This window comes from Aulonocara sp. 'chitande type north' Nkhata Bay, linkage group LG10 (genome assembly GCF_057382095.1).
Source record: "Aulonocara sp. 'chitande type north' Nkhata Bay isolate Kocher_YH1m ecotype deep benthic linkage group LG10, A_spYH_male_GT1.1, whole genome shotgun sequence".
Taxonomy (NCBI): domain Eukaryota; kingdom Metazoa; phylum Chordata; class Actinopteri; order Cichliformes; family Cichlidae; genus Aulonocara; species Aulonocara sp. 'chitande type north' Nkhata Bay.
The window spans coordinates 16,096,302-16,121,253 of NC_141353.1; the positions used below are offsets into that span (position 1 = coordinate 16,096,302).

The 24,952-nt window shown below is 37.5% G+C and overlaps 2 protein-coding genes across 2 annotated transcripts in view; both read right to left on the reverse strand.

Moving 5' to 3' along the window:
* Window positions 1–1,284: 1,284 nt before the first annotated feature.
* On the reverse strand, window positions 1,285–5,091 carry LOC147320541 (uncharacterized). Its single transcript, XM_086308625.1, has 5 exons — window positions 4,855–5,091; window positions 3,825–4,083; window positions 3,557–3,590; window positions 2,404–2,578; window positions 1,285–2,313 (listed from the first exon to the last, which is right to left on the reverse strand). Exons 1-5 carry the CDS (start codon window positions 4,967–4,969, stop codon window positions 1,970–1,972), a joined length of 927 nt encoding a protein of 308 aa, XP_086164751.1. The 5' UTR covers window positions 4,970–5,091; the 3' UTR covers window positions 1,285–1,969.
* A 131-nt stretch (window positions 5,092–5,222) lies between these two features.
* Window positions 5,223–24,952, reverse strand: part of LOC147320542 (ryanodine receptor 1-like) — a 56,058-nt gene continuing 36,328 nt past the window's right edge. The window contains exons 86-106 of the mRNA XM_086308626.1: window positions 22,581–22,661; window positions 22,395–22,483; window positions 22,045–22,173; window positions 21,859–21,963; window positions 17,596–17,677; window positions 16,179–17,500; window positions 15,990–16,072; window positions 15,523–15,682; window positions 15,343–15,429; window positions 14,957–15,229; window positions 10,139–10,269; window positions 9,988–10,030; window positions 9,774–9,907; window positions 9,630–9,690; window positions 9,401–9,547; window positions 9,185–9,319; window positions 8,945–9,101; window positions 8,678–8,742; window positions 8,505–8,605; window positions 6,779–6,830; window positions 5,223–6,681 (exon numbers count right to left, since the gene is read on the reverse strand). Coding sequence (XP_086164752.1) covers window positions 6,586–6,681; window positions 6,779–6,830; window positions 8,505–8,605; window positions 8,678–8,742; window positions 8,945–9,101; window positions 9,185–9,319; window positions 9,401–9,547; window positions 9,630–9,690; window positions 9,774–9,907; window positions 9,988–10,030; window positions 10,139–10,269; window positions 14,957–15,229; window positions 15,343–15,429; window positions 15,523–15,682; window positions 15,990–16,072; window positions 16,179–17,500; window positions 17,596–17,677; window positions 21,859–21,963; window positions 22,045–22,173; window positions 22,395–22,483; window positions 22,581–22,661 — 3,533 coding nt within the window. The 3' untranslated portion in view covers window positions 5,223–6,585. The remainder of the gene's footprint in view (window positions 6,682–6,778; window positions 6,831–8,504; window positions 8,606–8,677; window positions 8,743–8,944; window positions 9,102–9,184; window positions 9,320–9,400; window positions 9,548–9,629; window positions 9,691–9,773; window positions 9,908–9,987; window positions 10,031–10,138; window positions 10,270–14,956; window positions 15,230–15,342; window positions 15,430–15,522; window positions 15,683–15,989; window positions 16,073–16,178; window positions 17,501–17,595; window positions 17,678–21,858; window positions 21,964–22,044; window positions 22,174–22,394; window positions 22,484–22,580; window positions 22,662–24,952) is intronic.

The following is a 24,952-nucleotide window of genomic DNA, read 5'->3' on the forward strand; positions in this document are numbered from 1 at the left end:
TTAACACTACTTTAAGACTTAACACTCACTTTCATACTTTTATACTGTAAGCACATAGAGTAATTTCCACCAAGAAAAAATAACCCTTAAAAAAACAGAGGCATGATATTGTTCTTAAACTGGACACTCTTCTCACCCTGGCTGTGGCCTGGGCTCATATCACAAACAGGAGCAGAGACAAGTGGAAAGTTTGTCAGACTCCAAGCACATGCTGAAAACCTGACTGACCTTGTGTGGAGAATACTCACAGATTTCACTCCACTGCAAGTAGGACAGAGGTACTGATAATGTTTAGTTACTTTTTTTTTACTTTAAAAAAACCCAACTTAGTGCATGAACAAAGAGAGAATATTAAGAACAGTGTTAATTACAAACTCTCTTGAACCTTGGCTCTATATGGGCCTATAAGGGTATCAGTGAAGTCACACACAGGCTTTTATGACTGTCTTAAGCTGCTGCTGTGCCAGGAAGGTGATTAAGACTGCATGCATTTACACAAATAGAAGGAATTTGATTTCACTTCATAAGTGACTTGATTGGTGAGCAGCTACAGTGAAAAAAAAAAACAGTCTGTTGTATTTAATTTAAATAAGAGAACAAGAGAAAATTCAAAGAGTGATGATGTGACCCATGCATTACAGTAGTTACCAAACAGCGTTAAAGCTATTTTTCTCAAGAAGCATAGCTTTGCAAGCTACCTCAAAAATAGTCACATCACTGCAAAGCTACACTATATATAGGAAGAAGTCTAGTTTTGTTAACTAATGCTTCTTATTAAAAGCGTTTTAAACTAAAAAAGAAAATAATGGACAAAAATGTACTTTTAGTGCCTGTGTTACTTTAGTAACTATGTAATGATAAAAAGTATTAACAGTATTAACAAAAAAGAATTAATATGTGTTATTTAGCTTTCAACACAAATTACTGAAGAAACTGTATATACTTTATGTATTGCATACGTAGAATGGTTAAATTATTCTAGTTATAACTTATAAGAAGCACGTTGTGAGCAGGGACCTCACTCCTGCCTGATGTGTCACACCATCAGGTGTCCTCTGACATAGCTTTAGTTCAGGTATTACCAAACTGCCAGTCAGTGGGAGGTTTATTGTCTTTTTTCATTCCCTGCTCCTTTTTTTGTTTTAATTTCAATTTAATTTGGCTTTTATTGAGTTTGTTGGTTTCAGTTGAATGCAAAATGGATATTCTTTATTAAAAGTATTTGCAAGAAATTCAGTTTAGGTGGTTAGTAACTAACTGCACAAAGAGAACAAGTAGAACACATTTCCACACAAAGCTTTTATTCATTTAAAGGAAATGAACTCAGACAGAATTACTTTGAATGTAACATAAATCCAAGGACAATTAACAGCTGAATGTTCGAAAGGAACACAGTACCTGAAAAAAGATTAAGAGGAGCTCTAGTAGTTTGTCCTTGGTCAATGTATCTATTACAGATGGATTTTAATCCAATCTGGGTTATTACATAATTTTTAAGACTCTTTCAACACTACGCACAAATGGTACTTAAGTGTATCATGCTATCAGTCTTCAATTAGTGCCCATAATATCCAGAGCCTCCATTAAACACAGAGGAACATTTAAACCAAAACAGCAAATAATATTCTTCCACAGGATGGAGTCACATGTGTTATTAAAGTTGCTGTAATTGATGTTTTTTATGATAAATGATAGTGACAAAATAACACAACAATAAAATGATGAACCTCAGTATTATTGCCTAAATGCACATCACATTTGTGTCAGTGTTGAATTCTCACTCACTGCCACTACACCCATGAGCAACAATGCTATTATTGCAGGTTTACTGACTGACATTCAGGATTATTTTATTTATCCCTTAATAAAATATCCTCACATGGTTTTGTCATTTTGACAAAATATGTGGGAACAACTTGTTCAGTACCATTAAATATATCCGTATCCACAGTCTCCAACAAGCAGATTATTAGAAAGTAAATCCACCACAATCAAAAGCGTCAAAATCAGAGTCTGCCACTTCAAAGTCAAAGCTGTTAAAGTGGGCGGAGTCGAGTGCAGGAGTGCCAGTGTGGTACCCTCCTGCTGGTCCCATGCTGGAGAAATCTGTGCAGAGTGGCAGATCCGGGGCTTTGGCTTCCAGATTAGAAGATGAGCATGTGCCTAAATAACCCATGGCAGAGGAAGCAGCAGCCCCTCCCATCAGCAGATAAACTGCCTTCATTGCTTGGGCATTATTGATAGTGCCGTGACGCAAACAGCCTGCTGAATATGCACCTCCTTTATGATACTTAGTACGGGAAGAATTCCTGCCTGTTGAAATGAACAGTTTGAAAAACATGTTTTAATAAACTATCTATGCAATATTTTTTACATGAAAATAGAAGAAACACCAGTGCTCACCTTTCTCCTTCGGGGAAGCGCCAGTCATTGGCCCAGGGGAGGATGACTCTGTGTCGCTGACAGGTGGAGTTGGTGGATCTTTATCCAGGATTTGTTCAGGCACAAGATCTCGGAGAGTAATACGTGGTTGTGGCATCTGATGTCGCTTGCAAGGACCGAGAGGTGATGAGAGACTCTGTGGAAAAGAAAATGGAGATGCTGTTAAAGAAAAATAATGTTCCCAACACAATGTCTGCCAGGAATTCAAAGAAATGAATTAATCGACTGATTAAAACACTAAAAAAAATCTAAGGATTAAAAGATTATCTGAAAGCGCAGAGCACATTCTTTATGTAAATCAATCAATCTAATTTCCAAAGAGTCCATAGTGTAGTGTATAGTCTGTGTGTGTACAGAAAATATGATTTTGCATGCTAATAGTGATTTCTCTGAAAATATATTCACACTTTTTCTTTTTCGCCCCACTGACTCTGGTGATTCACAGCCTTCTTTCTAACACCACTACAAGGTCTACACTACATTCATTGTTTTATGTGAAACATCTCTTTGATACATACATTTAATGAATAGCAATGACATACACCAGGCAGAAACATTTAAACTACATGTCTATTGTGTAGGTCTCCCTTTTAATTTTAAAAGCTTTGACCGTTGTGACATGGACTGCCTGCACAGGTGCCCTAGCAGGCGCTTTCAGTACGTATCTCTAAGCTCTAGTTTTTTCAGCACTTGCAGATACATACTTGACTTCAGGAATCCCGATTTGGGGGATTTTAAGGACAAGTCAGCACATTGAACTCTTTTTCAAGTTTCTCATCATTTTTTTCAGTGTGGCTAAGGAAATCCTGCAGCATCCAGGAGTGTAAATAGTCTGCAAGAAGGTTTGATAGGTGGTATGCACCAAAGTAGATGGGGTCACCATGGCTACTCTGACCAATCTGCCATACAAAGCATGGTGTGATGCCCCATGTTCTTTGACATGGGGCATCACATCATTTTTCTTTCATTAATGTGATCAAGTTCATCTATTTTGCTTGATAACAAATTACAATTATTAATAATGATGGTAAACATAGATGGTGAACATAGTAAACATTATTGTAAATAATTATTACACATAATTATAAATAATATAAATATGTTATTAACTTACCTTTTTCACTTTTTTCAGCACGTTCACCCACTGGCTGAAAGTGAAAAAAGCGATTGTTATTACCTTTATGCAAATTCATGTACAACAATGGAATACCTGGAAATTTTGGAATGTGTAGCTAATGTGTCTTTCACCTGACATATATGTTTCAAAATAGTCAAAAAGGCATATTCCCCAAACCACTCAAACTTTGTTATATTAAACTTAAATGTGTGCAGCATTAATCTAAAACAAGGCCCAAGAGTTAGCAGAGAAAGCCCCACAACACCTGCACTCTGCAGAGGTTTCCGCCAGCAGCAGCAGATACTTATTCTGGGGCAGGATCAGAGCAAAGCAGCAATCTCTGCCCCTGCCAGAGGGTAATTTAGGTAGGTCCAAGATCTCCTTGCCTTCCACAATCGCCTCACAACTGTTTTGCAAGAGTACCAGCTGGCTGAGAGGGGATGATGCATCATGGCACACTAGGAGACTGCCTTCAGCAGTTATAAGGAGAAATCTTTTCTTCCACTGTTTGAAAATAAATCCACCTGAACCAGAAATGCAGAGAAAAAGTCAACAGTCATTGTGTAGAAAATGCTTGTTGACAAAATGACAATGTGATAAACAATTCCAATCAGAATCACAAAACCCCCAGAGGATACTGAGAGTGATCAAGATAGCAGAGGGAACATTGTACACGTGGATTAAAGAATGAACACTGTGTCATTCCATCATCCCAGCAGATTAAAGGCAGTCAGATGGTTGGGGGATCAAGCATGAATCAGATCCTGTTGACCACCGTGTGCACATCATATAGTGTAATCGCACGCACACTTTGTGTTTACTTGTTCTATATGCAAATGGTAAACAACATATGGGTATTAAAATACCAACTGTCTAAGCATCTTTTTAGCATTTTTTTCAAACTACAGCTTTAGGTCATGTTTCTATCAGCATTTGTCACAGCTTTGGATCTTGAGTGAAACAATGTATATATAGATTCGTCTGTACTTATTTGAAGAAAAACTCATAATATGGTTGCTAATGGATACAAAGATGAGAAAACTGATAGGTTTCTCTTATTAAAATTGTACTCAAGAGCATTGCTAACTTGTCCTATTTATCATCCTTTTTTAACACCATCTCCATGCCATGAGATAATGATGGAAATTATACATGAATATATATAAACAAAATCTGCATTTGCAATAGCATGACAGAAAGTACACAACAAACTGGAAAATTACCGTAAGCCCTACAAAAAGCAACACATACCAACCGCTAGAAAGATCCACACCTGAAGTAAAGATCCGACTCACCATACATCCTGAGCATGCCCTGATGTATCCCCGAGATGTTCATGTTTACAGTCGATGTGTGACTCCAGTGGGCTGAGAGAGAAATGTTTGCACACAGAATGGCCAAAAAGCACATGAGGCTCAATGTGAGTTTTTAATGCTCAGCTTTAATCCCCAGTCAGCTGGGATGCTCCACAGAGTCAAAGTTCAGCAGCATGGTATGAAAATGGGTTGTGATGAGAGAAAGAGTGCTGTAGTGCGTGCAGAGATACTGTGTAAATCAGGATGATTCGACTGTTTTTGAATGTTTGTTTTTAATACCCATTTGCTTTTACATACACCAAATGGATATTACAACTGAAAGTCATTTTAAATCATCAAACCATCACCAGACATCCATTTCTTTTATTAAATACACACCATGAATAGTAAGCCAACAATATAATTAATCAACCAGAGGTTTTGTTGCTGTCATGAAAATAAAAATAATAACATTTTGGGGGGTTTTGGGGACAATTTAGTGCATTGTCATCTTAAACTGTGAATATTTATCAACCCGTGTCTAATCAGACAATAGGTTTTTTGCACTTACATTTACTTAAAAAAAGTAAGTCCACATTTAAAAAAATTGTAGGTTTATTGGAACCTACCAGGGTTTTAAATAGCTGGTTTTAGTAGCTGAAATGCAAACTAACTTGCAATGACTTTGCAAAGTTGCCAACAAATAATCTAAATGTTATCCTTTAATCGACTTTTATTATATAATCTAGTAAAATGCATCCATTGAAAAATAGTTAGAGTAAAGGTTAACTGGTGGGATGCACACTTGGGGATTCAGTGACAGCGAATAAATGCATTTATCATTTCAGGCTAAAGAGGATTACTGTCTAATGAATGTGAAGTGCTTGATAAAAAACTTTAAAAGCTTAAAAATGGTTGAAGTGAACATTAACCTGGTTTTAATTTTTCCGTCTTTTTCATTCTTTTTGAATTGCAGCTTTCGCTTGCTGCATTTTTGTGTGTGTTTATTAATTGTGTTAAATACAATAACAAAGGCTACTCGAGCCACTGCTGATCAAACTCATCTTTATTACACATACTGTTTAATGCCAAGTCCAAGATCAACTAATAGTGATATTACAGTCAAGCTTACCCTAATGTAATGTACTCTAATGTTTTCACTATCCCAGACTTTTAAATTAATTTAGGAAAAAACATTAAATAAAATTCAACATAAATACTGTAGTATGTGAAGAAATTAAAACTGGAAAAAATCAGCTGTTCTAACAAATAAATATGCTAAAGTTCCAATGATGCCACAACCACCAAAGCATATAATTGAGACTGAATAGTATGTAAGTACAATTAATATGCATGTGTGATATGTGTGGTAGTCTGCTTGAGTTACTGCACATTAACTGGTAAGCTGCTTTCTTTGAAACAGGTTAACTGTGAGTGACATTAGAAAACTAATGAGCAAAATCCATAAATTCTCTAAATTTGTGTCAGAGGCAATGCTTTACAAATAAGTAGCTAAATGACTAAACTTTACAAAAAGACTGGCATGAATTTCCCTTCTAGGGCAAATTCTTATCCCTTCTTATTCCTAATTATCCATAGAAATTATTAAAGTTTTTATTAATAGTCATCTTAATAGTTCACAAACAGGATTTTCTTGATTTTTCTAGACAATTCCAGTTTGCTGTGATATGACATGACAACCTCATTTGTAAAATATTTGAAGGAAATATTTTAAGAGAGCTGATCCTCAAACTGTTTTCTGAAACAGTCTCCAGCTGGGAAGAAGTCCCAACAGCGCTCCTGGTACATCTTCCACACATATGACTCCTGAAAAGACACGATATAAGAACACAAGAGGTAATGTGAGGCCTTGAATGGAGCACACTAACTAAAGAAAAACTGTAATAAAAACCTTCAGACTGACCGGCCCAGTGTGCTCGGTGTCATCTTTGTTGATGAGGTACATTAAAAAGAACCTGAAAAAAAAAGATCCTGTGAATATTTTCTTATTTGTGCATCCATGTAGAGATATACTACAGTTAAGCCCATAAATATTTGGACAGAGACAACTTTTTTCCTAATTTTGCTTCTGTACAATATCACAATGACTTTTAAATGAAACAACTCAGATGTAGTTGAAGTGCAGACTTTCAGGTTTAATTCAGTGGGTTGAACAAAAAGATTGCATAAAAATGTGAGAAACCAAAGCATTTTTAGCACAATCCCTTCATTTCAGGGCCTCAAAAGTAATTGGACAAATTAAATAACTGAGAATAAAATGTTAATTTCTAATACTTGGTTGGAAACCCTTTACTGGCAATGACAGCCTGAAGTCTTGAACTCATAGATATCATCAGATGCTGGGTTTCCTCCTTTTTAATGCTCTGTCAGGCCTTTACTGCAGCAGCTTTCAGTTGCTGTTTGTTTGTGGACCTTTCTGTCCAAAGTTTAGTCTTCAACAAGTGAAATGCATGCTCAACTGGGTTAAGATCAGGCGACTGACTTGGTAATTCAAGTATATTTTACTTCTTTGCTTTAATAAACTGGTTGGTTGCATTGCCTATATGTTTTGGGTCATTGTCCATCTGTATTATGAAACGCTGCCCTATCAATTTGACTGCATTTAGCTGGATTTACATAAACAGTATGTCTCTGAACACCTCCGAATTCATTCGGCTGCTTCTGTCCTGTCCTGTGTCACATCATCCCAGGGCCACTGGGAGCCATGCATGCCCACACTGCCTTAGCCGTGTTTTAGATGATGTGATATGCTTTGGATCATGAGCTGTTCCACAACTTCTCTATACTTTTTTCTTGTCATCATTCTGGTAAAGGTTTCATTTGTCCAAATAATGTTTTTCCAGAGCTGTGCTTCCTTTTTTAGATATTTTTAGCAAAGTCAAATCTAGCCGTCTTAAGGCTTATGAGTGGCTTGCACCTTGCAGTGAACTTTCTTTATTTGCTTTGATGCAGTCTTCTCTTTATGGTAGACTTGGATATTGATACGCCTATGTCCTGGGAAGGAGTGAAAGAGTTTCTTTTTAACATTGAAATGATTCTGCAATAATCCACAACAGTTGTCTTACTTGGACGTCCAGGTTTTTTGCATTGCTGACTTCACCAGTGATTTCTTTCTTTCTTTCTGTCTCAGGAGTACCAAACTGTAGATTTTGTCACTCCTAATATTGTAGTCATTTCTCAGATGGGTTTTTCTGTTTTTGCAGCTGAAGAATGGCTTGTTTCACGTGAATGGAGAGCTCCTTTGACCACATATTGTCTGTTCAAAGCAAAATCTTCCTAATGCAAACACCACACCACAAATCAACTCCAGCCCTTTTATCTGCTTGATTGATATTGATATAACGAAAGAATTGCCCACCTCTGCCTTTGAGTCAATTGTCCAATTACTTTTTTGACACCCTCCCTTTAAAAAGAGAGTAGTACATGCTAAACAGATGAAACTCCTAAACCCTTCACTCAATTTAAATGTTGATACTCTCAAGTGAAAGCAGATAGTCTACACATTATGCCCACACCCATAATATAACTCAAATATGTTTTAGGAAATAGGTAAAAAAAAAAAAACTTTTGTCAGTGTCCAAGTATATATGGACCTAACTGGTAAGGTAAGACAGAAGAGGGGCACTCACATGTAATTGGCCAGGTTGTGTTCATCAAAAGTGTGAGTCTCAAAGCCATGCGGCGTTGTATCAAAGTAGTCACTTCCAATGCCACATATGAAGCATTTCGTCTGCACAAAAAAACAGTGGTCAATGTGGCATGATAAATGTGTGAAAAATATAAACACTGAACACGACTGTACCTCCATGTCTTCCTTGACTTGCTCTTGTTGGTCTCTGAGTTCTCCAAAGGCGTCAATGATCAGACCTGCAGTACACAATAACACAATCATCACACATGTATATAAAATCTGAACGTGTCCTAAAATCACTTTTCTGTGCCAACAGTAATCCAGATGTTCCTCACACTGTCCCATTGTATTTCTTTACTTTTAGTTCAAACCAATTATACAATTATAACATTTGATGAGTAATGAAGGATTTGTCTCCCAGGAGAGGATTTTCTATACCCTGAATGATGGCCAGCAGGATAACAATGACGAAGAAAAAGAAAGTAATATCAAAGACCACTCGATAAAGCTCGTATTCATCTCCAGCTGGGTCTTCAATCTCATCTCCAATGCCTCCGCCTGCTCGGACACCCACATACATGTGGAACAGATAACACTGTAAAGTAAAAAAAAAAATGTGGGGAGTGGCAAAGTTGAGAGAGGAAGTACAAAGTTTGTTTATCATCCACAATCACGTACAGTCATCATATCGTCACATTTCATATCTGGTTCGTCTTCATCTTCACTCTTGTTGTAAAACTTGCGGAAGAAATTGAAGGCAACTACGGTGTAAAGATACACCACCACAGCCAGCAAGCCCACTGTCATCATGAGCTAGCAGGGAGAAGAAGAAAGAAGAGTGAGCAAAGTGAAGCTTAAACAACATTAGTGCAAGTGAGTATTTCCTGCTCTTGCCTGTTTGCCATTGTGTGTGACTGAGGACAGGATAGTGCGAAGAGTCTTGACACCCATCGCAATATCCAGCAAGTGACAGGCGAAGAAGAAGTTGTTGTAATGCCCAAGCAAAGACATCACCAAGTACCAACAGAGATAAAGAAAAGTCTACAAAGAGATGTGTAAGTATAATTTAGTACAATGTAGTGCAGAAATAGTATAGTATGATATAGTATATAGGTTTGCTTACACCATCTGTGAACACCACACCAAATTTCCAGATCTGGTACTTGATGTCAATAGAAGTCACCCTAAAAGAGACAACATTCTCTTTAATGTGCTTGTTTTAGTTTTCAGAAATCATGCCAAATGTGCATCTGACTGTATACGGTACCATGCAAACACAGAGTTATCTGGTTCTTCCTGTTTCTTCTCATGTTGTTGACTCACATCCAGGGAAGCTAAATCAACCCCCAGGAGCTCAGCAATTCTTTCTCTTCCATAAATGTCTCCGTATTTATCCAGAACCTGGACATGGACATGCCATTACATGTGAACATGCTGTACTGAGCTCAAAGTTAAGACCACTTGAGTCAATCTTAACTCACCTTTCGCTTGACAAATTTATCCCAGTAGTTGTTTGGGAAAGAGCTGCAGGAAAATAGGATCATTTGTCAATTACATAAAGAAAAAAGCTTTTCAGAATTTTCTTGTGAGCCTGCTTCTCACTATTAAAAGCTGTTTTCTGTATCTACGTACGGTGTATTCAGGACTAATCTGTCCCACTGGCCCTTGATGTCATCATCCTCAGGTTGCTCAGTGATGTAGAGGCCATCAAATTCCAGCTTTCTCGCAAGTTCTTTCTCTCTTTTAAAAATAACCAGGGGAATCTGGCAGATACAATAGCAAGTGCTGTTTCACTGAGGTATGCGGATGATTCAATACAATTTATCAAAATCTGTCAATATTTATGAAGAAATAGAGATGGGAATTGATAAAAATTTAGCAATTCCATTCCATTTTTTTTCCATTATCGACTTTCTGATTCTCATTCGATTCTCTCTGACTTTGCTTTGAGAGTCACCACAATTGCTAAGCAGTATAATTAATTACTCCCAAGTTAAAATTATTTATTATACTACTCTTTATATTACTTTGCTTTCTCTGACCTGAAATGTGCTGGATCATAATTACTACTTAACAGCAGACCTAACAACATGCAGCCCCATACACCAACACAAATCCCAATCCTAATGAGGACTGTGAGATTATTCTGTTATCATATGTTATCTTATATCTGTAGTTAAAGTAGTTGAATTATGTTAACTGCTGTAGGTCATATAATATCCTTTAGTCTAGATTGGGTGCTGTGTATGTAGCTTAGTTTCCATTATATTTTTGAGTTAAAAGAATGTGACCTTTTTTGGATTTGTTAGACAGGTGCGCATTACCCTGTACCCTTGATCTGCTGTGAATGTGTTACACTGTTTCTTGACATTTCATACTGCTGAATCATGAAGAGAATGTTGTGTGCAGAGGACCTTGTGCCGATAATAGAAGAAACAGACCACATTCCATACCCCCACCTTTACAGAGAGCAGAAAGACAGGGAGCCGAGGTCATTACTTAGGTGCCGTAACAGAGAAAGAATGTGAATGTTTAGGCTTTTACAACTAGGTGGGGGCCACTAAAGGCTATAAGAGCTTGAGTAACCCTCCACCAGTTTGAGACATGCTGTGACCCTTTGCAAGCATCTCTCCCGTCCGGACGTTCTTATGCTCTTAAGTGTTGAATTGTATGGAAATAAATGATTGTTGATTGAGCATTTATACACCGAGTATTGTCCTTCCTTCAGCCCAAAGATTAAAAGAATTGGGAGATTTTAACAGGACACATACATGATCTCATTATTTAGGTATGAACACAAAGCTGACAGCACAAAGCAACATTGAAAACCAGCATCAAGAGACTTTAAAGCCATCGCCACAGTATTTCTGCTGTAAGAACATGAACAGGTAGTAATGGAGGCATCAGCCTGACTACTCATCTGTTTGTTACCTGTTGAAGTTCAGGGTCTAGTTACTGGGCTGGGGTCAGCAAACACAGCTTTATCATCACTCTGGGTTCTTGGCTAGCTTAGCATTAGTGTTGATTATTATGGACCTTAGACCATGAGATCCAGTATTTCAAATTCTTATATGTAATTTTGCATATTATAATGTTTAATTAAATACTATTCAAACTACTGCCTCCTCCTAGACTAGCTAAGTAAATGCAACAACAACCATGGAGAAGACTACTGACAGTTCTGCAGATAACAAACATCAACACCCTCCACAGGAAAGCTAAGCTGCATAAGGTCAGTGCTGAGAAGGCTGATATTTTGCAGTGCACTGTATCAAAGCCTATTATTGATAATGTGCTAGGAAGAAATGCACAAGCAACTGCAATCACTGAAGCCTTGAGAGAGCTCTAAATAAAAGTCCACTCAAAAACTTGGGAGAACTTCATAATGAACTGAGGCTGCTGTCAATGCATCGAGAGCAACCACACACAGATGGCTTGGTAATGAGCTATAACTGTCGCCTTCCTAATATCAAGCCACTCATGAACTAGAGACATCGTCAGAAATGTTTACAGTTTTTTCTGATTGCTTAAGCACATTTTTTGTAACTATTGGCTAATTTTGCAAAACTCTTCACACAAATAAGAAAACCTGTCACCCAATAATCAAAACATTGTAGTTCTCTTGCAAAAGCAAACACAGCTAGATTACAGTTTTTTCTGAATGCTTAAACCCTAACTGTGATTCCTGTAGCACAATCTCTAAAACTATTCAGACTTATAGCAAAACCACTCACTGAGTTTGCAAAACTAAAAGCACAAAAACTGCTTTGCACTCAGTTTGCAATTTTGTAACACACACTTTGCAAAACTGTAGGCACAATTCACTGCACAACACTCAATTACCAAATTTCCAACACACTCCTAGCAAAAGTATACACATGTATGGCTATCATTAACACTAATTTGCCAACTGTCTGGCACACTTTCACATGTGAAAACTTTTTTAGATAATTTGTTCACTTTGCAATCAGCCTAAGCACTATAATACAGGTAAGCTGTGTGTGCGGAGTACAATGGAGGGAGCAGAAAGAGTGAGAAGTAGAGGAGGCCGAGGAAGAGGACGTGGAGGTGAAGAAGTAGGATGAAGAGGACGACAAGGACAAGGAGGAGCAAGAGGAAGACGAGGAGGGGGGAGAGGAAGATGAGGAGGGGGGAGAGGAAGATGAGGAGGGTGGAGAGGAAGGGTAGGAAGAGTAAGAAATAGAATTGCTGATGACATCAGAGCTACAATAGTGGACCATGTAATCAACCGTGGAATGACCCTGAGGGTAGCTGGCCAACGGGTCCAGCCTAACTCGAGCCGCTACACTGTAGCAAGTACCATAAGGACATCTTGAAATGAGAATCGGTTAGTACAGTCACTTCGCACAAAGATTTGTAGCACTGCCATATGCCAATGAGAAACACACCAATACCATTGATGTAAAAATACTGAAATTGTTACTTTACAGAATTGCTAGATGACCAGATGCTGGGGCAGAGGAAGCATGTTCACTGCAGACCAAGTAACCCATATAGTCATTATGGCGATTGCAAATAATCCTATACTTGGAAATAAACACTTGTGTTTGTTTTGATGTGTTTGAATAAACATAAAATGATGGCTTGTGTGTACTGTTTGATACGGAAACACCATTTTTACGAAGGTGTGAAGAGTTAATCTAGCTGTGTTTGCTTTTGCAAGAGAACTACAATGTTTTGATTATTGGGTGACAGGTTTTCTTATTTGTGTGAAGAGTTTTGCAAAATTAGCCAATAGTTACAAAAAATGTGCTTAAGCAATCAGAAAAAACTGTAACTCTTCACACCTTCGTAAAAATGGTGTTTCCGTATCAAACAGTACACACAAGCCATCATCTACTAAGCACACAATGCGCCAACTGCACACTGATGGTATGAATACAAAACACATCTGGCTTTTGCTTTCTCTGTGCACAAGGTAGGCTATGTCAGTTTGAGCTCATACTTCTGTCATAGATCCATAAGCATAGAGGGATCCAAACTTCAAGTACTGGTGTTTATTCAAACACATCAAAACAAACACAAGTGTTTATTTCCAAGTATAGGATTATTTGCAATCGCCATAATGACTATATGGGTTACTTGGTCTGCAGTGAACATGCTTCCTCTGCCCCCAGCATCTGGTCATCTAGCAATTCTGTAAAGTAACAATTTCAGTATTTTTACATCAATGGTATTGGTGTGTTTCTCATTGGCATATGGCAGTGCTACAAATCTTTGTGCGAAGTGACTGTACTAACCGATTCTCATTTCAAGATGTCCTTATGGTACTTGCTACAGTGTAGCGGCTCGAGTTAGGCTGGACCCGTTGGCCAGCTACCCTCAGGGTCATTCCACGGTTGATTACATGGTCCACTATTGTAGCTCTGATGTCATCAGCAATTCTATTTCTTACTCTTCCTACCCTTCCTCTCCACCCTCCTCATCTTCCTCTCCCCCCTCCTCATCTTCCTCTCCCCCCTCCTCGTCTTCCTCTTGCTCCTCCTTGTCCTTGTCGTCCTCTTCATCCTACTTCTTCACCTCCACGTCCTCTTCCTCGGCCTCCTCTACTTCTCACTCTTTCTGCTCCCTCCATTGTACTCCGCACACACAGCTTACCTGTATCATAGTGCTTAGGCTGATTGCAAAGTGAACAAATTATCTAAAAAAGTTTTCACATGTGAAAGTGTGCCAGACAGTTGGCAAATTAGTGTTAATGATAGCCATACATGTGTATACTTTTGCTAGGAGTGTGTTGGAAATTTGGTAATTGAGTGTTGTGCAGTGAATTGTGCCTACAGTTTTGCAAAGTGTGTGTTACAAAATTGCAAACTGAGTGCAAAGCAGTTTTTGTGCTTTTAGTTTTGCAAACTCAGTGAGTGGTTTTGCTATAAGTCTGAATAGTTTTAGAGATTGTGCTACAGGAATCACAGTTAGGGTTTAAGCATTCAGAAAAAACTGTAAACTGTTTGAATTGTCTCAGCTGAAAATAAATGTTGTATTTCATTTGGAAATTGGATCCCAAAGTCTGTAGGAAGAATGCAGAGGCACAGAAACCAGTATTGTGTGAAGTCCAGTGTAGCTTCTGCCATCTATGATGATTTGGGGTACCATGATATTTGCTGGTGTTTTTGGTGGTTGGTCCACTGTGTTTCATCTAGTCCAAAGTCAATTTAGGCATCTAGAAATTTTTGGAGTAATTCATGTTTCCATCTGCTAACAAGCTTTATGAAGACACTGATTTCCAACACCTAACACCTATCCATAGTACCAGAAGTACCAGGGTTTTCTGATAATGTTATGGATTGGCTACCCAATGCTGTCCTGACCTTCCTGTTAGGAGGAAGATGAGAAACACCTGAACCAAAAATACAGATGAGAGGAAGGCAACTATCAGAGCAACCTGGGCTTCAAAAAAGACGTCAGCCTACCGACGTGTGTCCAGCCTACCTTCAGGCAGTTGTAGCCAATGATACAGATGAATGAAATGACTGTGTGAAGGATCGCAAGAAAGGACAAAGTAGGCTGCATGTATCCAGTGCTCTCCTCTAAATAGTAATAAATTGGAACATCTTCCTCATCTTCATCTCCTCCACCATTAATTCCAGATCCTTCAAGCTCTTCGCCTGAGCCTTCAAACAACGCAGACCCTTCAAACAGCCCACTTCCCTCAGATAGTCCAGAGCCTTCCATCTCTTCACCCTCAGGCGGGCTGTCCGACACCTAAGAGTTGACAGGGTAAAATGATCAAAGAACAGACAGTAGCCACATTAAACAGACTCATCCCAGTTTCCAGGCAAAAAGGGATAGATTAAATTAAAGATATTTCTTTTTACCTTATAGAAAAGAAGAATGAAGTTCAGGGCAAATGCGAGGAACAGAGCCAAAAAACGCAGGTTGTAGAAGTTTCTGGAAAGATAGTTCTATAAAAGACAGATAAATATTCTTCAACTGATCAATCACTTGATACTGACATTAAAATTGCACAACAAAATCACTTTTGACACAAATACTACCATAAATTTATTCCTTTGGGTTTCCAGCTCAGTCCAGATTTGAAAACCTCCATCCTTTTTCAGCTTCTTTTCTTTTTTGGCTGCTGATTTCTTTGGTTTTTCTGGTTCTACTTCTTCTTTGCTCTCACATTCTTTCTCTGTTTTCTCTCCAGTTTCAGCACTAAAAAATAAACAGTCTTGAGTTAATGTCATATCAATTCATTCCATCAATTTAAAAATCATGGTGCACTAAAACTTCCATGATCTTTTTCTTAGCTCGGGAAGTTGCTTCAATGCAATGAAAACCAACCCTTTTAATAAAAATGTGCATTCAGATAATCATTAACCTCAAACTGTTCAAAGTTGTTTTTTGTAATCCTCCTGGATTGTCCTGGCTAAAAGGTATAACCTGATTTAGAGCCATGGAAGGGAGAGGGAAATGCTTGAAGCACATTAGTATAGACACAACACCAACTAAAGAGTCTTACTCAGCCTTTTCAGGCTCCGTAGGAGGTTCTTCTACAGGAGGAGGTTCTGGTGGTTTCTGACTAGCATCAGTCTCTTCTGGTGCCTGTAGAAAAAAGAATCTACTGCACAAGACCTGATGTTTTCTATCCACATTTTTGGTAGATGTATAATCACAAACGACTGATAGAGAAGACCAAGCTACTCCTTACCATTTTTCTCTTTGTTATGGGAGTTCCTTCAGGAGTTGGAGGTTCAACTGGTGCCTCCACACCCATATCTCCAAGTCCACCTGGAGCATCCATTCCTGGTATCCTCCCACCCTCTTTTTCTTGGGTATCCTCCTCTTCTTCCTCTCCACTCCCAGTCTCACCAGTATCTGTTACACCTCCAGTGTCCTGTTCCTCCCCTGTCCTTGGCTCCCCTGGTCCATCGCCATGCACATCATCGTGGGTGGGATCTGGCATGCTGGCTAAAATCTCAGTGACTGTGATATTTTTGGCTCCCTCTACCAAGCCACCTCCAAACAATGTTTGCCAGATGATCATAAAGATACCTTTGCATACATTGTAAATGAAGTGTAGTATACTCATCAGTATGGTCCAGAAAAAAGTGGACAAGGCCACTACAATCTCCTTGAAGGTCATCTTTCTCACTCTACGATACTGTCTGCGAAGGTTGCGGAAGGTGAAAATGCCGAGGAAGCTTAACATGCTGTTTATAAAATCTACAAAGGCAGAGGTTGATTCATGTGGACCTTCCCTTCCATTATTATCCTCATCTCCTCCTCCATTTCCTTCCCCACCTCCTCCACCCTCACCTCCTCCTTCTTCCCCTTCATCTTCTTCTTCCCCCTTTTCCTCTTCCTCCTGCTCTGAAATTTGTGAGGCTATATTCATCTCAAAGATGGTGTCTTCACAGAAGTTGACAAACATCTCCATCTTCTCTGATTCGCCACCCTCATTGACGACATCAAAGATGAACTGCCGTTTGGACTCTCTTACTTGAGGCATCTCCCACTGTCTGCGGTTAACCTCACTGATTTCAAAGTAGATGCGTTCAATCTTTCTACTGGCTCCCATTATTTCAATTCGCCCCAAGAACGGACGGAAGTAGTTCAGCACACTCTCTGCTTGTCCCAGGAAGTTCTGTAGCCTGGTGTCATGAGGGACGTGCTCAGACAGATTGGTGAGCAGCACGGCAATGTTGAAGCCAATGTCTTTGGCGGGTTCCTGGAAGCGACTGGCAAACTCTTCATAATTGATCATGTCATTTTCATCTGCTTCTGAGCAGGACAAAAGAAACTGAATCTCAGAGGGGGAGTACTGCTTTTGACTGTCCATCGCCTTCTGGAAGTCCTTCTTTGAGATCAACCCTCGAGGGTCTGTCACATAATCACGGAAAGCATCTGAAGCCACGATATCTTTCAGTTTGAGGAACATGTCAAAGAACTTGAGTATCATCTCCACATTGCTGGAGGACTCTACCAACATGTCGACCATCTGGCGAGCGATTGTACCATTTACCACATTTCCTGAATAAATACAAAGCAGAATTTAAAAAAACCTGAAACTGGAAAAGGATAAAAAGATGAAAACTGACATAAAAGTGATGAGAAAGTTATTTTACCCTCCAATAAAGACAGCAACATAACAACCATATCTTTCTGTAGGTCAAGAAGCTCCTTCAGCAGACCAATCTGGCTGGAGTCCTGTGACCATGAAAGAAGAACAAGACCTTACAGTAATGACAACAATACTGTCTTGAAACATTAGAGGTTTACATAAAGACACAGTCTTTGGTAAAGTTGAAAGCACAAGTTATACTGTAAGTGTCAGGAACCCAAAACCTTGTTATGATAAGAAGTGGACATTCAAAATACTGTGTGTTGTATACAATCACATTCATAACAAAGGAGGATGTTAATGAACCAAATCGTCATGCTGAGAGAATTTATCAAAACGTAACAATGGTTTTTAAAGATGCCATAATGTGAAAAAATTTTCCCCATTTTTGTGATAAAACAGTGCTTAAATCTCATGTACCCCTTTGTGAATATTACATTTCTATGACAGTGAGCATTAGAAGTTAAAGCAGAAGCTTGTGTGTAAATGTAGAGTTAGGTCCATAATTTACTGGACAAAGATACCATTTTTGTAGTTTTGCCTCTGTGTACCACCCCAGAGAATTACCATTTTTATACACAGCTTCTCAGATACTCAAAAGTAATAGAACTAAGGAATATAATTTAACATTTAACGATTGATTATGATACCTGGATTAAAATAATTTACAGACAATGACTCTGTTGCACTGTTCTTGAGTGTAACTAGTGGTAACACTTGTAAACTCTCTGTATTTACATTCAATAAGGCATCTCTTGATTGCAGAGCTTAGGAGTAATGCACTGACTGTGAGTGTTCTTGATTGGGTTAGATGTTGTAAAGTTGTTTTTCTTCATCAATAAGGAAATGCTATCATCATTCACATCAGTTGTCTTTTGTGGTCTCTCAGGCCTTTTGGTGTTGCTGAGCTCGCCACTGCATTCCTTCTTTGTAGGTTTGTACCAGATTTGATTTGGATTTGTCCTAAAGGATTATGTTATTTCTCTGATATGTTTACTTTTTTTACCCTAATGATGATTTTACTTTGATTCAAATCACTTTGAATCAACTTCAGATATCATATCTCCTACATTTGTCATGGAATAGGGAAGGACCAAACCTCACCTGGCCATAAAACTGCTTGTCAGGTAATTATCCAGTACATTTTGAGACAAAGTCGGGACTGTGTAATTCGTCAAGAGGTAAATCCAAATTGTTGTAAAACCCAGTGAATTAAAGCTGAAAGCCAGTTTGATGTAAACTGCACTATGGTGGTGCACAGAGGAAAAACTACAAAAAAATTCATAGATATATAGTTATTTTAAATCGAAGCAACACACAAGCCACAGCTCAACACACTGTAAATGAAAAAAGAAAAAAAAAGTTAAAAAATTGTAATTTCTGTTAAATGTGTGCACACGAAGTAGATGTCACATTAAAGTGTATATACAAAGACAAAATAATTTCATTTTATAGTGTATACTCCAACAGTTGAGGTTAAAAGTCAGGCCCTCCCTCAGGAAGTTTTGTAGTCACCTGCTTCTTTGTCACAAACTGCCTAAGTATAAACTATGTTTATTTTTTAATTATAAGGCCGTTACTTTAAAACTCATGGTGCTAACATAATTCTGAAAATCGCTTTATAGGGTAAAAACTAAAAACAAAAAGACTATTGCAGTGTCTGAAAATATACCGTTTGCTGTTCATGAGGCCTAATGTGCTACAGAAAGGTTTAGTTCACTGTATAGTGTACTGAAAAAAATAAAATAAAATCTGATATATATATCAAACTGTTTTTCTATTTCCTTAAATGACTCAACGTGCTAGTATGTCAGTTTTGTTTGGAAATACACTGTAATCAGCATTGAGTAAATACTGACTCTTACTGAGTTCTGTTTAAAGCAGGTGGATATAAAACAGCCTGATAAGAGAAACCAACACTGAATAAATGAAAAACTAGTAAACACAATACTGCATTAATAAATAAAAAAGTAGATACATACTTTACCCTGCATTGACCATGTGGAAGACAATTTCAATAATAATAAATTATTCAGGTGTTAAACAAAATACACTCACATATGTTTTTTTACATTTTGCGTGTGTGCTTTCTTTCATTTGACAGCAAAACAATGCACACGTTTGATGTAGACTTTGAAACACAATGATAAATGTAAAACAGAGAAGCTGACTGTGAGACTATCAGCTGAAGAGCAAAAGCACATGGTAAGGTAATTTGTTTTAGGTGCGTAATATCTGTTAAAATATGCTGAGCTGGGAACTTACAGATCAAGCATGGATCATCTCTTAATCTGGCCACATGTTTAAAAAGATTATGCATGCAAAAGCTATCAATGATAAATGTTATTAGCCTCAGTTATCTGCAGAGGATTAATGCACTAAACAGAATGGAAATGTCTACATATGTAAATATTTTGACCTTTTGTTTATAGCACTAGCATCACAAATAGCTTTGTGGATTTTAAAAATCATCCAATCAGAAAACGCTTTAACACTGTGTATAGTTATAATAATTCAAAGCAACACAGAAAAAAAATCATGCTCATTATTATATAAAATTTCATTTAAAACTCCTGGTGCTAAACATACCTCTGGCAATAAACAATAGTTTGCTATTTATGTGGTCAAGTATAGATAAGAATTTTTGTTTGGTGTGAGATTTTTGATACTCAACAGTTTTCAGCCTCCTTCATAAACCACACAGGTTTGGACCAGAGGCCTGCCTGTACTCCATTGCTCCTAAGCACTGAAGCACTAATACATGACATAACCCGATACATTTTTAAATGCAGAGCTGCTTAAGGACCCAAAGATCTTCACCACACGACTGGTTTTCAGCTTTGTCTCTAGTGTACAGAGATGTCTTTGGATTCTCTAAAACTTTTAATGCCGTTATTTTCTGTTGATGATGAAATCACCAAATTTAACACACTATTTACACACCAACTATTTCACTGACTGTTGAACGTTTCTCTAACTTATTAAAGTCTGAAAGACTTAAGGAACTCTCTCTGTAAAGCATTTCTTTTCCTTTGTCGGACAACATATAAATTCAATAAATCATATTATAAATAAATTTTTTAAATCATAGTATTTGATTTACAGTTCCCTTTTTCCCATGTTTTGAACAGTAGTCCAACTTTTTAGTACTTAATTCATAAATAAGTAACTGACCTTTAAGTTCATTTTAAAGTATAACTATATGGTATAGTTTTAAATTAAAATAGTAAATCGTATAGAATCAACTGGGCAAGTCTTATTATTAAATCTCTTAATGTGTATTATATTTAATGCTGATGAACTCTATTTTTTACACCAGGCAATTCACAACAGGAAAAAGTGCAGGTAGTCAAATAACAATGATCTCCCAGAAAGGGAAACCATTGTCACGGAGAGCCTGCATAAATAATACCATAACCCTGAAATGTAAGCAGTCACATGAAACTCACAAAATTATAATTTAATCTTTTACACTAATACTTAGGCAACATGTCAAAATATGACCAAAATGACCAATCAAATACATAATGAAATAAAATCAATTTTTAAGAAATTAGAAATTGTAATATTTTCTGTAATATTGAGGTGTACTGTAAGGTGCTTCTGTCAATTGTTTCACAGAAAAGTTTATGTGTTTACTGTCAGGTTTATAACAACAGAGCTTTTTCATGTGCAATAAAGGAAAGAACCGTTGTAAGGTATAAAACCAGGGGAGGTACTTCAAAAAGATTTTCTTGATACCACGTCTACACTGAGTACCAAAGTTTAACATACTATACAAACAGAATCAGTGTAAAGCAAAAGCTTTTTTTTTTGTAAAGCTGAAGCTTGATTTGGATTTATGCAGAAAATCTATGTCCTAACTTAGGTAGTAACCAGGAACTCATATTTATCCCTACACTGCAACCTTCCACGCCATTTAACTCGTTGTAGTATGCATCCAGCAGACGTGTAGCTACATTTCTTGAAAGGCGCACGTCAGGTTAGGCAGAAAGTTGTGGCGTAGGGTTAAAATGCGGTTGCATTTTATGGCATAAGTTACAGCATAGATGTGATGCAGAAGTATAATTCACATGTAATGGGCATCACACCTTTTATGTTTACCACTGACTTTCTTTCATGGTCACTGAAAATAAAATGCAGCATGAGAGGTCAGGAGGTCAACTGATGATGTTACAGAACAGAGGCAACATTGTCTTCACCTCTACAGAGAAATAAATACATTTAATTTGGAATTAATTCGATTGATTGAATTATATGTATATACCTGTGCCAGCTTCATCATCATGTGGGCAAAGACATGAAGAAAGCCAACAATAGCATCCCACAGCCTGCTGTGGGCTAGGGACTGTTGGTTGCCATTGCATGGACCCTGAAATAAGAGACTATGTGTTATAGGCAAAACAGCAAAAGCATCCAATCTGTATAAAGGTCTGATCTGCTCCAGTGTTACCTGGATATATTCAGTTAGACTGTTGAAAATCTGTTTTGCCACTGTCATAGCTTTGGAGAAATTTTTTTTGCCTGGTTCATCGATGACATCCTTCCCAGAGTAATACCAGTAGAAGTCACTTATAGACTCCTTGAATGAAAAATACCGGTAAGGGGTCATTAGAGAAATTTTGATACCATACTGCAAACACACTTTAGAAGTAAAATTATTGCACAGTTTAAAATGCAATAATGTTTAAAAGAGAAACTCATTTTATGATATGTGTGGCTTCGCAATATCACAAGTCCCACCATAGCCTTAAAACCTTTATTTTCAATCTGTATATGGTGCACTAACTGCAGCCAGTGTACCTGGAGACGGAGAAGGTAGTCCACTGTACAGATGATGACATTGATGGTAGTTGTGCTGCCTGTTTGAGTCCGCAAGTAGTTCTGAAAATCTGCATTAAAATAGACATCATTTTGAATAAGAAGATATGTGCTTCATGAGTGTCTCAATTTATTGTTACTCTCATTTGACACATGAGTAATTCCCACCATTATTGTGACCTTCACAAAGCAACTGCAGGAAACGGAAGAGGTCACAGGTGAACTCATCATCTGACATCACTTTCTCATCTAAAAAGATGAGACAAATGAATGAATCAAAGAGATACATTCGAGCTAAATCAGATTACACGTAACGGTAAAGTCTAACAACTTATCTGAGTATAAGAAATGTGAGGATAATAACTAAAATTCATTACTGAACTTACCATCATGAATACAAGGATTTTAGTATCAGGCACCTCAATAACCACCTCTGACTGAGTGCTGCTCGTTTCAATAAAATTAAGGCTGACTCTTTTTTTTTTTTTTTTTCAAATTCAACCCCATTTCCTAAAAAATGTGGGAAGCTTTTTAAAATGTCAGGAAAAAAGACCCTATTCTATTTAATTGGTTTACTTTACAAAACATATGAAATGTTGAAACTGAGATTTTTTTTTAAACATAATTTTTAGAGAACCCTTCAACTTAAGAAAACACCAGCAAATAGAAAAACAATGCAAAAGCACACAAAACACAATGGAAATTTAATAAAGCACAGTGGAAGTAGAAAAATACTGGTGGCCGTCAGTTCTACACCTCAGCGTACTAGCAGATACACGTGTGGTATCCATTTCAAAATCCTGTATCACATTGTTCTCGAGTTATCGGATTCACAAGATTTTCAGAAAACTTGACCTCTGACCTTATTGTCATTGTTTGTCTGTTAGGTAATTGCTTTGGTGTATTGTGAAGGGCAATGGGGATGGCCTTATCAATAGGAAAAGCTGTAAAATAAAAAGTTCTAAATCTACAAACTTCTTCATATTCTTAAAAGTTGTCCAGCGGGCCGAACTGGAGTCTTTGCTGGGCCAATTCTGGGCCCCAAGCCTTATGTTTGACACACCTGCCATAGCGAAATGTGTGCTTTGCTTGCTAGCCATTGGCTTGTCACCTTCACACTTCTGTGTATTTTGTGAGGTTTGTGCACTTTTGCAGCTTGTATGTGTGTTTTTTTTTAAATTTCCATTGCTTTTATATGCTTTTTCATCGTTTTTCTATTTAATGGTAATTTCTTAAGTTGTAGTGTGTTTGACCTCTCAGAGCCACCATACTTTTGGATGTCATGACTGTCAAAGCTTTGATAGAGTTTAGCAGAAATGTTTATCACAAGTAACAATGTTAACAGTTTGAGTTTGGGAACTGATAACATAAATAATTTTGCATCAGTTCAGGATCTCCTTCGATTGTCTATAAAACTTTTCTTTTTTCATAACATGCTTTCACTGAAGTGCACCCGACTCTAAAACTGAAACTGAAAAGGAACATCTAGAAAACACTGTGTCTAGTTGGCAGCATTGGCTGCTTCAAATTTGTAAATATTGTTCCATGTTAGAGCTGAGGCTTTGTAATGTGGAAAATCATTGGTTTCCACGTTCCCTATTGTACCCCCCCAAACCCTAACAGATGCTGGCTTTATAATTTTGTGCTGAAACAAGCCAGATGGTTGCTCTCCTCTTTAGCCTAGAGGACTCTGCTTCCTCAGCTCCAAAAATAGTTTCTAATTTTCACTCGATAGATCGAGGACAGTTTTTATCTAAACTCCATATTAAGGCCATCTTAAATGTTTGTTTTATTGGGGGGTTTTAAACATGGTTGGGCTATAACTAGCATTTGTAGGTTCAGTTCACTGACAACTGTTTTCAGAAATGCTTCTGAGCCCTTGCAGTGACTTTCATTACATAATCACGCCTGCTATTAAAGCAGTGTTGTGTAATCCATTGTCACCAGAGGGACTGAAGATCACGTCCATTCAATCACAGTTTTGACCCTTGTGAACAGAGTTTTGTGGAGAGTTGCGAGTTTCAATGCTTTCCCTTGTGTTCTCGGGATGCTTCAAATCTTTGAATAACATTAAGTACTGCAGATGATAAAATCTTTTTCTGATAAAATTCTTTCAGTTTTGAACCATATCTCCATTTTCTTTAAGTTTCTTTAGTGATATCATGCATCTTTTTCAGCTGTTTATTGTTGTATCCCAACTTTTTAATTTATTTATTGCTAAAATAAGATTCACAATGAGGATTTAAAAAAAAAAAAGAATACAATTTCTCAGTTCCAAAATTTGATTGCACTCCTTTTGTTTCAGTGTTTAACAATATTATACACACTGTCCCAATTTTTTTTGGAAACAGGGTTTTAATATAAATCAAAGAAATACAAATGACTGCGGTTTGACAAAGTCTGACATACAAGCACATGTCAGGCACCATACACGAGGCCATCAGCATCACATGCATACACTGAATTTAAAGAGAAAAAAAAACAAAAAAACTGAGACAGTAACAAACATTTGGTCACAACATGTATAAACTGAGACAATG

Excerpts from the sequence above, each read along its gene's own strand:
- LOC147320541 (XM_086308625.1), bottom strand. The coding sequence starts at position 4,969 with ATGTGCTTTTTGGCCATTCTGTGTGCAAACATTTCTCTCTCAGCCCAC. Across the intron at positions 3,591-3,824 it reads GAAACCTCTGCAGAGTGCAG|CCAGTGGGTGAACGTGCTGA; the intron begins GTGTTGTGGGGC and ends TTTCACTTTCAG. Across the intron at positions 2,579-3,556 it reads TGCTGAAAAAAGTGAAAAAG|AGTCTCTCATCACCTCTCGG; the intron begins GTAAGTTAATAA and ends TCTTTTCCACAG.